The sequence below is a fragment of the Lepisosteus platostomus genome, chromosome 12, assembly GCF_059453375.1.
Source record: "Lepisosteus platostomus isolate fLepPlt1 chromosome 12, fLepPlt1.hap1, whole genome shotgun sequence".
NCBI classification, from domain to species: domain Eukaryota; kingdom Metazoa; phylum Chordata; class Actinopteri; order Semionotiformes; family Lepisosteidae; genus Lepisosteus; species Lepisosteus platostomus.
Genome location: NC_142622.1, coordinates 35,999,795 through 36,013,621, shown reverse-complemented (window position 1 = coordinate 36,013,621; position 13,827 = coordinate 35,999,795). Strand labels below are relative to the sequence as shown.

At 39.3% G+C, this 13,827-nt stretch overlaps 3 protein-coding genes across 5 annotated transcripts in view; 1 reads left to right on the top strand and 2 right to left on the bottom strand.

The window, feature by feature from the left end:
• The window catches only part of trappc9 (trafficking protein particle complex subunit 9), a 619,314-nt gene extending 618,291 nt beyond the window's left edge, over nt 1-1,023 (bottom strand). Inside the window, exon 1 of one of the 3 annotated variants that reach the window (XM_088601827.1) lies at nt 793-1,023. The gene's annotated coding sequence lies outside the window, so the exon portion shown is untranslated. Of the gene's footprint in view, nt 1-496; nt 729-792 lie in introns of those variants that run through there. The other 2 variants (XM_088601825.1, XM_088601826.1) reach the window with 2 other exon arrangements.
• A 660-nt stretch (nt 1,024-1,683) lies between these two features.
• On the top strand, nt 1,684-6,523 carry chrac1 (chromatin accessibility complex subunit 1). Its single transcript, XM_088601835.1, has 3 exons — nt 1,684-1,870; nt 3,158-3,284; nt 4,257-6,523. Exons 1-3 carry the CDS (start codon nt 1,721-1,723, stop codon nt 4,328-4,330), a joined length of 351 nt encoding a protein of 116 aa, XP_088457961.1. The 5' UTR covers nt 1,684-1,720; the 3' UTR covers nt 4,331-6,523.
• Nucleotides 6,524-8,339: 1,816 nt separating this feature from the next.
• Nucleotides 8,340-13,559, bottom strand: LOC148651486 (uncharacterized). Its single transcript, XM_088601834.1, has 3 exons — nt 13,063-13,559; nt 10,329-10,822; nt 8,340-8,743 (listed from the first exon to the last, which is right to left on the bottom strand). Exons 2-3 carry the CDS (start codon nt 10,814-10,816, stop codon nt 8,605-8,607), a joined length of 627 nt encoding a protein of 208 aa, XP_088457960.1. The 5' UTR covers nt 10,817-10,822; nt 13,063-13,559; the 3' UTR covers nt 8,340-8,604.
• Between the last annotated feature and the right edge of the window lie 268 nt (nt 13,560-13,827).

The following is a 13,827-nucleotide window of genomic DNA, read 5'->3' as shown; positions in this document are numbered from 1 at the left end:
TACAGTCTGGTATGCAACTCTTCAATCTTCATCCCAGCTCATTCTGCTCTAAAACAGTTCTCATAGTCAAACGCCCCCTCTAACCAGAGGAGTCTAGACCCCTGTGTGATTTAAACAGCTACTGAGATCTCTTGCGTTTTAATCCAAACACTGTTTCAAAGAAAGTTGCTGCTCTTCCGTTCTACAGGAGACGTACTCTTGCACAGATAAGTTCCAAATGAAAGAAAGGTCTTTTACAACAAACAGAAACCTACATCTTTCACTAACATTCGTACAAGCCTGAGACTGCGAAACCAGACGTGAAATCCACCCACCTCCCTAAATAAAATAATTACAAAAACGGCAGCTAACGGTTTTCCATTTTGGTGTTACAACGTTAAATACGTTTTTTTTTATTATAGTGCATTTAACATATTATAAGCTCAAAATTTAATGCCAAAAAGCGGTTGAACAAAAAGAGTATACTAGACTTCTATCACAGGAAGACGCGCCAAACCTGTAGGTTTGTAGGTTAAAACTGTAGATAATTGACGGCAGGTGTAAAAAACAGCCACATTTCGCTGGTTCAATTTGCAAAACCCTCCGTTTCTGTTGGGATTGGTGTGTAGAGGTTTAGGATGCATGCATTGCAATTTCTGCAATAGTACTTAACGTAAAGTGTTTGACGTTTTCACTTCCCTTGAACTGTTTCTTGTGTAATTTAGCCGACGTGGTTGTAACTCACAGCTGGGCAAATACGTTTGCACCCTAAAACCCTTCACAGTAATTAAAAGAAAGCCTGACTCGACTTACATGCCCACTTTCTGCGCGTTTCCCGTCACAAATCCAGGCAGCTTTCTTGTAGCATTCCTTGAATGGCAGGAGCAACTTCCTGCTTCCTAATTGCTACAAACCCAGAAACAGGGGAATGTGTTTATTACTATCGCTTAACGAGTCCATCAGTTACGGACTGTTTACCTGGAATATGTATGTAACGTAATTAAAATCCAGAATTTTCAAATTAGCTTGTTGGAATAGCCCAAACGTCTTCTATATATGTATGCGTTTTATACTAGTAACAACCTCGTACCCCTACAGCGGTCGTTTAGTTGATCTTTCCCTCCTCACCGTGTTTGTCCGCATATTTTTGGAAGGGTAGTGTGCTGGGCTGTGCTGTGCAGTCTGGGCAATAGAGTTTTATTTTAAAAAAACTTCCGTTTGAACGAACAAATAACTGTTAATAATAATAAATATGTACTAATGTTTAATCGGTGAAAACAAGAATGCTGTATAACATCGCAGGTGTACTAATGATGTGACGTAGATCACACTGACAGTGATTGAGTAGTTTACTAGAAAAATATTTAAAGGTTTGAGTGTTTGTTTAGGATATAGTTAGCTATTTCTCTGGGATATTTTACATTTTGCAAGTGCAGCTGTTAAACTCTCACGCATACACACATTTTTGTGTTGGTTTTGTGGACTGCAAATAATATCCTACGTCAGAAAAGGAATGCTGCTGCTTCCTCTTGAGATCAAGTGCTCAAGCTACAAATTCGTGTTTAAATAAAGTTTGGAAGACCGACCTGAATAGTGGGAGTTGTAGTTCCGTGGTCGTTCCCCCAGTGCTTTAGCAAAAGGCACGTTGTTTCCGCTTAAACTACAACTCCCACTTACAGCTCCCCTCATGTACTCAAATCTCTATTTACAGAATGCTGTGGGACAGTTGTGTTTTGTAAAGATGGCGGGGAACAATGTGGATGAGAAACAGAATCACACAAGTAACAAACATATTTCACTTCCTATTTCCCGGGTTAAGCTGATAATGAAAAGCTCTCCTGACGTTTCCAGTATTAATCAAGACGCCCTTTTTCTGACTGCTAAGGCTACGGTAAGGACAGAGTAGTACAAAAAACAGCTGTTATGGTCATAATGTTTGAGCACATTCCGTCTACTTTCTAATGGAAGCATTGGATGTGTGATATCCAACGCCTGTAGATTAATTAAATATTGTTTAATGTATGTTCTTAGAATTCTAACAAATTATAAATTCGAATCTAAATGTAAAATGTTGCGAATTTAAACGTCAACTACGACTGCAAGGCATTTTTAAACGATCCAAGTACATCCTCAGCCACTGTTGTGACTGCGACTAGATTTAGGGAAATTGGAGTAAATTGGCCGAACGATTATTGAGCATGAGCAGTTTGCACGATAGGCCGCGTTTCTGTAACTGTTTATGACTGGTTGTGGGTGTAAAACATATCGCATCTACTATTCAGATGATGGCTTAAAAAAAACGATTTAAAATTATATTTTCTATTCAGTTTAATATAATGCGGTTCATGAGATTTTGAAGGGGTTTTCTGATGCGCAATAAAAGCAGTTTTAAATTATTCTGAACATGTCTTGAACCATTTTAGTAATGGGTAAGTTAGAATGATGGGCTACCTATCAATTTGGAGTCCTTTAACCAAAAAGTTTGAAGAAGACTTTGTCGAGGGTTTTTTTTTGTCAAGAACATACTGTATTCTTGTCATAGAAGTTTGAGAACAAGATCAGAAACCACCGTGGTTTAAAGCATGAACTCTCTTTTGACACTTTAAACACTCTATTAATAGAATGATACTGGATATGTTTGGAGTTAAAAAAATATTGAGCTAGCTAAACAACAGCAGTTAACATTATGGGTTGCATTTTGCTAAACAGGTGATGACCCACTGTGGGTGTGTCAGGTACAGCTGTAACCAGTGAGATGCAGCCAGGGCTTGAGGAAAGCAGAGAGGTGTAAAGATTATTATAAAGCTTTTGTCTTAACTTTTGAGTTGCAGCATTCACAAAGGTTTGATTTTTAAATGAAATCGGACAGGTTTCAGTTCTGTCGGTCTAGCAGTTCCTAAAGCTTCCCCCACTTGGGACCTGAAACTCCCAAGAATTTAAGTCTAAAAGTCACCTAAAGTCACCAAAGGCTTCCATCCTTTGAAAGTGTAAACAGGCAGCTGTATGAAAGCTGTTGGTGCATCATAGCGTTGTCCCTAGTGCTGGAAGGCAAGGTGCTGGATCAGTTCAAACTGTCCTCCCTTGCAGTGGCACAGAGAATATAGTGATTGAGCTATCTGGAATCTCAGCAGTTCTGACAATTCATGATTGTGGCACCATGCTTGCTTTCTTTTCACAGGAACTTTTTGTGCAACACTTGGCAACCTACTCATTCAAAAAAGGCAAAGGAAAAGAGAAAAATTCGCTGACGTACAGTGACCTTGCAAATGCTGCAGAGGAGTCAGAGACCTTCCAGTTTCTAGCAGGTGCATCTCTTACCACTCACAAACCTATGACAGTAGTTCCCAATGCTGGTGACCCACATTCCTGCTGGGTTTCATTCCTTCCCACCTTAAGTTAGATATTTGGAGCCTTACTCGATCTAAGAAGGTGCTTCAATTGAATATTTGCATTTTGTTTCTTGGGATTTGATTTCACTTACCACATACAGCGGTTAAAGCACCAACACGTTTAAGAGCCGGGAACAATCGGTTCAAACTAATCTCATTATTAAGTCAATGAAGGGTTTGGTTGTGTAACTGAGGGCCTGGCTGGAGCAAAATCCAAGAGGTATGTGGGTCACCAGAACCAGGGTTGGGTACCACTGTTATAAAGCCTGATCTCTGCAGTTTCCAACACCCAAACCCACCCACTCACTTGGGTGCATCTTGTGACCTTGAGATCTGTGGTCCGTCCCCATCTTCTCTTATTTATCGGGAAATTGCTGTCACATCAAGAGAAATTGGTTGTTAAGACCATAGGCACAGTTTTTCATACAGTGTATTTAATTAAGGTCTGGGTAGGCAGATGTATGTCCTACCTTTTTAAAACTTATTAAAGTTCAGGTTTTAAAAAAGCAGGCTTATGTAGTAATGAGCTCTTTGTGTTCACTTAAGATTCCTTGAAAAGTAGCATTATTTTTGAGAACCCTGGCAATAGATATGCGTTTTGGTGTAGTATCTTCAAGCCCATGTAATATGGAATCTAAATGATATGTTTAAGTTATCAATAGACCATTTGCATGTATTAATCTGCCGATTAGAGTACTTAGTGATTTTATTTGACGGTGATTGAATATTTTATAGAAATCCCTATATTTTGATACATGCTGGCCACTTTATTCTGTAATTCTGTGACTGCCTTCCAGTCAGGCTAGGGAATGAGTGATGTAGTGTTATATTTGTCTTTCATACAAGGATGTAATGTCGTACTCCTTATTGTGGTTGTTAATTTTTCAGATATCCTACCAAGAAAGATTCTGGCAAGGGATTACCTGAAGTCGCTGGAGGAGAAGGGAGAAGACAGCGAGTGAATTCTGTTGCTTGGGATGTGGAAGAACAGCCAGGCTCTCAGGCTCCAATGAACTCCTCTTAGCCTCTATACTCCTGACCCCCCAACAATCTGCCACTTGCCAAAGAAAACTTAATATTTCTATCATATAAAGGGCAGGCTCATATTTTTTTTGTTCATTTCTCCTTGATCTGCTCAATTCAGGTGGAGGTACGTGACTCCATGGCCCAGCCCAAGTTTTTGTTAACCTCTTAAAACTGTCCAGCAGCATAAGAGCTAGGAGAAGTAGGAAACAAATCCTACTAAGTAAATTACAATAAAGATCTTGGGCGAGATGACATTTACCACAAAAGACCATATGGCTCACACTCATGTCACGGTCTTGAGGACGACAAATTGCTAACAAATCACCCCAGCAAACCTTACCTTTGTTGTTTGCAATCGGAGATTTGTCTTATGTGACAACTTAATTTGAGAGTTCTGTGTTCTGAAGTCTGAATAGTATCCTCACAGATCAACCCTTTTTTCATATATCGGCTCCAGTGAAATACCCATATACTTCTGTTTGCCTGTTCTCAATACAAAAAACAATGTTTTCGACCACTGCTGGTTGCAGTACTTACAGACATTGAACTACCGCAGTACGATGTACAGTCTTTGCTGTGTGGTGTGGCATGGTAGCATATACTGTGGGGGACACAAAAATAACTTTTTAAACATTTACTTTCTATGTTTTAGGTTTGATGTTGAGTCTGGAAATCATGGAAGACATTTTTGATAATTTTCAATTTCAGAGTCTGAGCTTGATAGCAGTTTTAATTTAAAAAAAAATCAAAATTTTGGTTCAATAAAGGCTGCTGGTTTTAAGTTTCCCGTTGTCTACCAGATTGTCCGTGATCTGTGCCAGCTTAATTTTTGCAACTACTGGAAATTTATCAGAAATTTCTTCAAGGGCGTGGGAAAATTGTGCAAAGAGTCCATGTCTTATATCGCAAATTCTACTAGTCTTGGAACATTCCCCATAAAAAAGTGGTGATCGGTTATTTTTGTTTCAGAACAGAATTAGTGGATTCTGCCTTGCAGAGAGAAAAGGGAATTTAATATATCCACAAATCAAAACCGCCAAAAATTAATTAGTCAAAGTGATACTTCAGAAGATCTTTGCAGCAGTTCTGAAGGAGATGTGCCTTGATAGAATCTGTATATCGGCTGCAAAAAAAGGGTGTTTTTCTAGAAATCTCAAGTTTAATTCCACTGAAGTAGTTGAGGGTTTTTGTAAGTTATTTCTCACTAGCGGACACTTGTAAGGGCTTTTTTCAGAAGCTCTTTAATTACACTCAAAACATTATTCCTTGATTTATAGCAAATTGCGCAAGTGTCATTTTGAATGCTACTAAACAAAGAATGCCATTAAGCATGATTATTATTATTATTATTATTATTATTATTATTATTATTATTATTATTATTTACTATAAGGTCACCAGGTATTGTGTATTGGAACATTATCAAAAGATCTTTAGACAGAAGGATGCATCTGATATTTCACAAACTGCCTTTTTTCATTAAGAAGGGCTAACTGTAGTTTGTACATAGAAATATTAACAACCTCCAAACAGGTGTAGCTAGATTGTACTGTGCACTGACCATTTCTGTATTCTAGTCAGTTTAATTACTCAGAAACAAGAAAAAATACATTTTATAGTTTACACTGTATGAAATATTTGCTAATGATACACAGAGGATATCTGTTTTCTGTCGACAGGAATTTCATTTCATTTCTTGTGTTTTGGTATCCATCCAAAATCAGGAGAAATGAGCTTTTTGAAATAAAAAATAACACTTTCTCTGCTTAGTGAAATGGTACATTTCCAGTACTCAACATAATTGGGATGTAGTAGCTTGTGAAATGTGAGGTAGCATACTATAGACCCTTTCTCACGATCTACAGATGAGGTAGAACTGCTTCTGAGCCCAGCCGCCTCATGAAAATGAACAGCTGTAAAGAGTGTGGGGTAGCTGTTGATATTAAACTGTTCCCTCTGCTGTGTGAAGGGGAATTCTTTAATCAAATACCCTGATTGTTGTAAATAATTTGGTCAAACAGCAGAAGGATATATTGGAAGATTTTGTATATCATGCAGCTGTTTTGTTTTCTTCAGATATTTTGTATATTCAGTTTTTTAAAAAAATAAATAAAATGACATACATTAAATAGTTCCTCTCATCTTTTTCTACTACAGCAATTGCGTAATATATGCAAGAGGGTTTTGACTTTTTCTGGCAGTGAAACCTCTTTTCAAGAAATCACTGTCAGTACGGAACAATCTCAAGAGAATTTAGACTGATGAGATCTAGAAGGTAGATATCTATCCATACGTTTTGCTGCCATTAACTGCTTCTTCCAATTTGGTGTCGCAGGAGAGCCGGCGTCTGTCTCAACAAGGAGCAAGCGCAAGGCAGGGAACACACTGGATGGGACACCAGCCCTTCACGGGGCAGATACACACACCCTCATACCTAGGGCCAGTCAGTAGGTTTTTGAACTGTGGGAGAAAACTGGAGCACCTGGAGGAAACTCATGTACAAGATAGATTTCATGCAGATAGCACCCCACATCAGAATGGAACCCAGGGTCCCAGCAATGCTACCCATTGGACCACCATGCCGCCTGGTAAATATCTACAAAAATATGTAAAAACTACTATACATTTTACTATTAACATGTTTTCTTCAAATGCTCTGGTTTTTTTCCATAGTCTAAAGACAGACTGGCTGTATTAACTAAATTGTGCAGGTTGGTCTGTGCTTCCAGGCACAAGGTGCCAGTGACCTTCACCAGGAAGAATTGGATTTCTGGTGGCTATTAAACAATATTTTTCTTTTGACATCTATCACTCAAATTCACTTTTAATCTCTAATCTGACACTCGTCCTTTTCTGGTCTCAAGCTTAGTCTTATATAGCACCTTTTGAGCTAGAGCATTTTATATGATGCGTCTAAAAATGAATATTAAGCAGGAAAAAGAGAATAAGATCTGAAAAAAAACTTTTGATGCAAGATTTAAAAACGGCAGTGGGTGAGTCGTTAATGTGGGCAGGAAGAGTATTCCAAAGAAGAGGGGTCACTGCTGGTTTTTCAACACTGGAGAAATCTGTGCAGGTTTTTTAAGGCTTGCTCAGCACTCGACAGCAGTTCGGAGAGATTGTAGTTTCTGAAGTTTTTTCTTGGATGATCTAGCTAGCAAAACATCGGTAAGACAAAGAATCAACGGGATATGTTTCGTAAATGTAAGAGGGATATGCTGCAGACGTTGTGGCCATGTGAGTTGAAATATAAGGATAAGTCCAAAATCTCTCCTAAATTCTTAACAGAATCTGAGGGAACAATTTCTGTATCAGAAAAAGTGAGCTATGGACAATGTAATTTTGAGGGGGAAGCCAATTAATATTATCTTGTTTTAACTGGAGATAATTAAGACTAACCACCTGGGATTGAAAGTTGTTGTGCATTACAAATCCACTGATTCTCTGCTCAGACATCATCGGCATCATCTTTGCAGCAAGGACACAGACTTACAAAACCAAGTCCTTAAAATGTTGTCTTTCAGCAGCATGCTGTCTGACACCCCTCAAAACATCAATATCACAAGCAGTTCTCTCTCACAGAATCACTATGCATTTCTTTCCATCCACCCTAACACACTTAATATTCCCAAGGTCATCAAGCAAATCCTTCATTTTACAGCTAATTACATTTTATATCAAGTATGATCTTGCTTGTGATGTAAAGACTCAAATTAGGCTGAAAATAACATTTAAAAACACTCTTTTCTAAACATTTTTTTTATGGGAGTCAACCCCATTTTGGAATGTGTATAGTCATATCGCAATACTTAAAACAGTGAAATGAACTAGTTATAAGTATAAGTCATACGTACGTGTACTATACAAAACTGGAAATTAAAAATAACCATAGAATATCCTCATTCCTACAGAAGAATAAAAGTACTATGGAATAAAGGCAGCAAGTTACAAGTATAAAAATAGATTTTATTGCTAGGAACTTCAAGTAGGAACGCTATGTGTAGATGGAGAATTTAGTACATGACTGTCAGCATGCAAAGAATGGATATTGAGATACAAAAAAAAAGTTCTATAGGCTACCATACACTGTGTAAAAACAGGTTTCCTTTGCTTTTCTAGGCATACAGCCAAGCAAATCAAGTTTTTGTTCTGGCTATACTAAGCTGATCTGGAGAGAGGGTGCTGTCTTGCAGGCTGACTCACAAAATCATCAGGCCAGTAACTTGGCTAGCCTGTGCTGCAGGATGTGAATAGACCCTTCCAGGCTGGCCAGTTGTCTCTCCAGCAAGTCTGCCAGGTGCTCCCGTCCTTGTATAGAATCCTTTGTTGTGCCGATCCTCTCCTTAAAGCTGCAAAGAAATCACAGAGTTTAAAAGGACAAAACGACTAGTTCATCTACAGCACCTTCCCACACATCCTGTGTAAATCAGCACCTAGGGATTAGATTATGTGTTGATTGCTGCACAATACTTAGGATTTGGCTGTGCTTCAAGCACTTGGATATTTTTTCATAATTAAAGCCCACTCTACATCAGAATTAGGACCCTTGATGGGTTTCCATGTTTACATTTAAAGGCAACGTTTCCTCAAACCAGATGGGCCTGCAAATAAAATCAACATGTGAAGTTTTTTAGTTGCAAGACAAATGGCATCCAGAATATTTTCTGTTCGTTTTTGGACCAAGCAGCCCATGCTGATGAGTCTGGACTTGTGTCCGATCCACATGACTTCATGCTCAGAGAATTCAGTGTTGTTGGTGTGCAAATGTAAACCTATTTTATTTTTCCGCTAGCTGTCTGGCTTCCACGTAAGCACTCTGTAACTCTTAACCATACAGAGCACTTACCTGTCCGTTTCTGACAGAATGGCTCACGCTAGGACTTACGCAAGATGTCAAGCTCCTTGATTAAAAGGGAACTGCAACCCTATTTTTAGGGTATATTGCAGGGTTAGAAAGAACTGGCATTAATGATTCGATTTCAAACCAAAATGAAAGTAAAATGTACACAGTCATGTGTAAAACCTCCAATTTACACAACACAAGAAAATGTCCAGGTATGCGCAACCACAATTTTGCTGTCATTGTCACTGATTCAGAATGAGGCAACAAAACGTCCGGTGAAGTGAAACAGCCCTAGGACGTTGGAAACAAGCGGGCTTGCGAATAAATCTCTTTAAAAAGAAATATTGTTCTTGACATCAAGATGCTTTTGTCGACAAATACTACTTAATTGTTAACTCTGCGTGTAGATCACCTTGGAACATTTCTGCAGCAAAATACCTGCTGCACAACCTGTACTTATTCACTCGTACATCACATTCCATTACTCATCACAGTGACTAGTGAGCAGGAAGGGCCGCTTCATGTCGCAAACTCTTGCTCCTGTCCATGACATGACCAGCGGTTGTGGACAACATGGCAACCATACAGTACTTTCACAACGTTCTGTCACGCCCTCTGCAGCCAGAGGACGCTTCTTCTCTGTCCTGTCCCTCTCTTTCCCTTGGGCTATATATTTCCGGGTCTTGCACTCTGCCCTCGCTCAGCATTGACGTTCGGATGTCCTGAGACCCGCCTAGCACCAGGGCGCCCCACGTCCGCTCCCTGAGGGCATAGGTTTCTATACGGCATTCCTGAACTCTTTGCACTACTGAGCCCGGGCCTTTTTCCCATCTCGCCGCTACGCATATGGGTCTTTTTCCGCTCTCCTGCTCCCCACGGTTAGTCCCTTTGGACGTCCGTGACACGTTCATGATTTTGTGTTGATTTCAAGTTGGAATTTGTAAAACATTGCAATATCATCTATTAATTTATTTTGTTGCTCAGAGAAATTGGGACTGCAGTTCCCCTTTATTTACTAACGACTCTACCTTTTTCTCTAGGTGCTGACCTTGAGACCTGCTTCCTGGTGTAGTGCAAGACGGGTTACTCACCTTGAAAAGGTCAAGAGCTCTGTACCTTCCTTCCTCTTTTCTTCCAGATTCTGGAAGACTTTCTGCATTGTCTCAGCCGTCTGCACAATGTTGAGGTGATCGGCCTGAATGGCCAGGACTTCCTCCCTGGCCTGCTGATTGTAGGACCTTTCCCCCTCCTGCACACCGCTGGCCTCTGACACAGCCCTCAGAGCTGCCCGGTTCTGCAGCACCAGGAGGCGAGATCGCTCAAACTCCTCCGGTCCAGCGATGTTCTCCCAACAGATGGGCGAGGTTGGGGGCAGCCAGAAGCGCTGGGAGCAGTTAACCGGTTTCTCGGGGGTTTCGGTCACAAAAGGGCTGTCGGCCGGGAAGCTGTGGAGAAGATTTTCCAGTCCAGACCCCCAGTCCCAGTCATGCTCCATCTCCAGTTCCCGATGAAAGCTTTCCGTAAGGCACAGAGTGCATAACGACAGCAGGAGGCAGCCTAGCAGCCAAGCCTGTGTCATTGTTTCCTAAACATCACAAGACAAATTCCTCAATTAGATTAGGGACTAACTGTGCTTACAAAGAAATACATTGCTCCAGTTTGTTCCAAATCTCCCAATCAGTTTCTAGCATATATATTAAGCTTTACTCACTTGTGAGCATTATAAATTATGCTAAGGATGTTTAATACGTAGCATACAATGATAGTACACATTAGGGGGACACCTGGAAATATTACTACAATCCTACAGAAGGAAAACAATACTTTCAGCGAAACAGTTTTGAGTTCAAACTGAATTGTGTGCACAGAGATTACTGGCATTTAGCCCCTCAGACGGGTGTGGAGAGCTTTTAGAAAGTTATTTCATTGTGATGAGAGGATCATAGAAAAACTGGAAAATGCAGGCTGATGAGCTGACTATATAAACAGGAAGTGTGTAAGAACATACAAGATCAGTGAATAGTAGTTGAGTTACCATGGCCCAACACAAAGATTTAGATATAAGGATGTGGTATCCATGATTATTAAATTCCCTTCACAACATGGTATTCTATAAGAAAATAGTCAGCTGACCATAATCAACATCTAAGTGGGCTTGTTGAGTTGTTGAAATGGTCATTTCCACCCATGTGTCCAACCTGCTGCAGATTTGTTTCTGACAACTGGATCTAAAAGAACACATCGCTGTAAAAGTCAGCCTCAAAAAAGCGACTAACAGGAGAGAGAAACCCACAACTGGTTCTTGGCTGGTAATGTCTGAGTGGAACATCACTGGACCTCTCAGAATCGTGAAAGAAACTGGGTACACCACTGTACATCTGGTGATAAACACCACTGAAAGACTAGAGCTTTAACAAGTCACTGAAAAGCCTACAGTATAATTCAAACCCTATTAATTTTAGGGTTTGCATAGATTGGGAATCTTCACCTCGAAAAAGAAGGAGCCTGTTATTTTGACCCTCCTTTGTTCGGCAAAAATTCGGCAATTCTTTTTTTTCATTTTCATATTCCAAGAAATGTCTTAAGGTAAATATGTTCCCTTTTCTACTTCTAAGCAACTAGCATTAAAACTACCGTAAAATATACTGAGAAGAATATGCCTTAAATGCTAGTCTTCAGAAGTTAAATCCAGACACTCGGCAATATTCTATTTCCCCCATCAATATGCTCATTATTTTAAGCTTCAAATACTGACAGTCACGTTTATTTTGATAACGCAAAATGCGGGATGGAACAATTCCATGGAAGCAGAACAGGTACGTAGGGCAACCTTTTTGTTGAGAAAATCTAAGAAATCCACATAAAATGTTCACAAGAAGGTTAGCAAAAAAAACTGTTAAATGTTCTTTATTCTTACTGAAAAATTATATAAAAAGATCAGGATTCCTTATATGTCTTGCCACTAAGAACATGACATTTTTCCATTAATTGGGGGTAGGCTACCTTTACAACTGGTGCTGAACACGTCTGGTACAGTAGTAGCTATAAAAATAAGACTATAATACCCAGCTGGCACGCCTAGGTGCTGTTGGCTGATAACTTAATAGGTTATATAGGAAAACCTACTGAGTAACCTGGCTGCAGTCCATTAGCAAGACAGACCAGGGTATTACAATGGCTTTTTTTCATATGTAAGCGAAAGAGAAATAAAAGACGTTTTGATAAATGCAAGAATAAATCTTCTCGCGACCAGCTCATCTTCAGCCAAATCCAATTTGGTTCTCAGCACAAGTAGCATCTCTCTCTCTATGAAGATAAACAGAAGATTGGGGATTCCTAACGTCCAAGGACATACTGTTGGAAAAAGTCTGACCCATAGTTTAAGTTTAATTACGACTGGATGTAGTTTTTGTTTGTAACCGGACAGGTAAAACAACCTAAAGATGCGTTGGAAATCGTAAAAAAAAACAACAACTGGAAGCCATCTGAAAGTTTTAATAAGAAATACAAACGAATGAAACTAAATTATTTAGTAAATAATAAAGCCGAGCTTGTTCATGTTTCATTAAACTAACTTTTTTAGAACACAAACTGTGGTCAGTTTCAATTTGCATCATTCGGTTTTCACAGCACTGAATAACAAAAACGACACTTCGATGACTCCAAGATATTTGAACTGCCAAGAAAGACTGAAGCGGAGATGCACCACTGTTAACCTTTATTAAATATCGTCTCGCAAACAATTTTGCATTAAGTGCTATTCAAAGCAAAATATTGCAGCATGTTAAATCGCTGTAACGTATCAAAACGAAGTATTTTACTTACCTTCAGTGGATGTCACAACACAACATCAAATATCAAAACTCCTTCTCAGAGAGCCAGCAGTGGCTTATTACAAGCACCGATGAGCTATTGGAAAGTTTGACACGCTGAATGCCCTGGTGTATGAATTTAAAGGGAAATGCCCGGCAGTATTCGCCGACATAATTTGCTTTCGTTCGAGGTTAACCACATTTCGCTTTTGAAACTCGACATTTAACAATCGTGGAATTCGTAAGAGTTTTTTTTTCTTTAAAAACCAAAAGCAAAGCTTTCACTGTGTCTGCGTTCCTGACTTTGCAGTGCCGCTCGTATCTTAAAACGCTAAAAATGCCATTCAACACTTGAAATGAAACAGAACACGACATTGTTTGAAACAATATATGAATGATGTATTTGACAAGGACCCGAAACTTAACCAGTCTTTATAGTTTGCGAATATCGTTGTTTAATTAACTTTCTACTTTCGAAATGAGACTATACAATTCAGACTAGAACGTTATTTCATCATTTGTCCAGAATTTTCTCGGTTTCTACAGCAACCTCATGTGTAGTCAAAACATGAATCAGCTGGCAAACGCATTGCAGTACCGCAGTTTACAGTAGTGAAAAATAGCGAACGGACTGTAATTGTCCACTGATTAAGGAGGAGTACTAACACAAGCGCAAATAATTTATAATGCCTGAAACAAATTATTACCTGAATCCTGCGACGGTGTCGCGATTTCTTTGGATGCAAGATTTTTTGCCGGCTAATTTCTTAGAGAAATG

What these genes read in the sequence shown, in the direction of transcription:
- chrac1 (XM_088601835.1), top strand. Translation starts at nt 1,721, where the DNA reads ATGGCGGGGAACAATGTGGATGAGAAACAGAATCACACAAGTAACAAA. An exon ending in TTCTGACTGCTAAGGCTACG is followed by an intron (nt 1,871 to 3,157) that starts GTAAGGACAGAG and finishes TTCTTTTCACAG; the next exon opens with GAACTTTTTGTGCAACACTT. An exon ending in GACCTTCCAGTTTCTAGCAG is followed by an intron (nt 3,285 to 4,256) that starts GTGCATCTCTTA and finishes TTAATTTTTCAG; the next exon opens with ATATCCTACCAAGAAAGATT.
- LOC148651486 (XM_088601834.1), bottom strand. Translation starts at nt 10,816, where the DNA reads ATGACACAGGCTTGGCTGCTAGGCTGCCTCCTGCTGTCGTTATGCACT. An exon ending in GAGCTCTTGACCTTTTCAAG is followed by an intron (nt 8,744 to 10,328) that starts GTGAGTAACCCG and finishes ATTTCTTTGCAG; the next exon opens with CTTTAAGGAGAGGATCGGCA.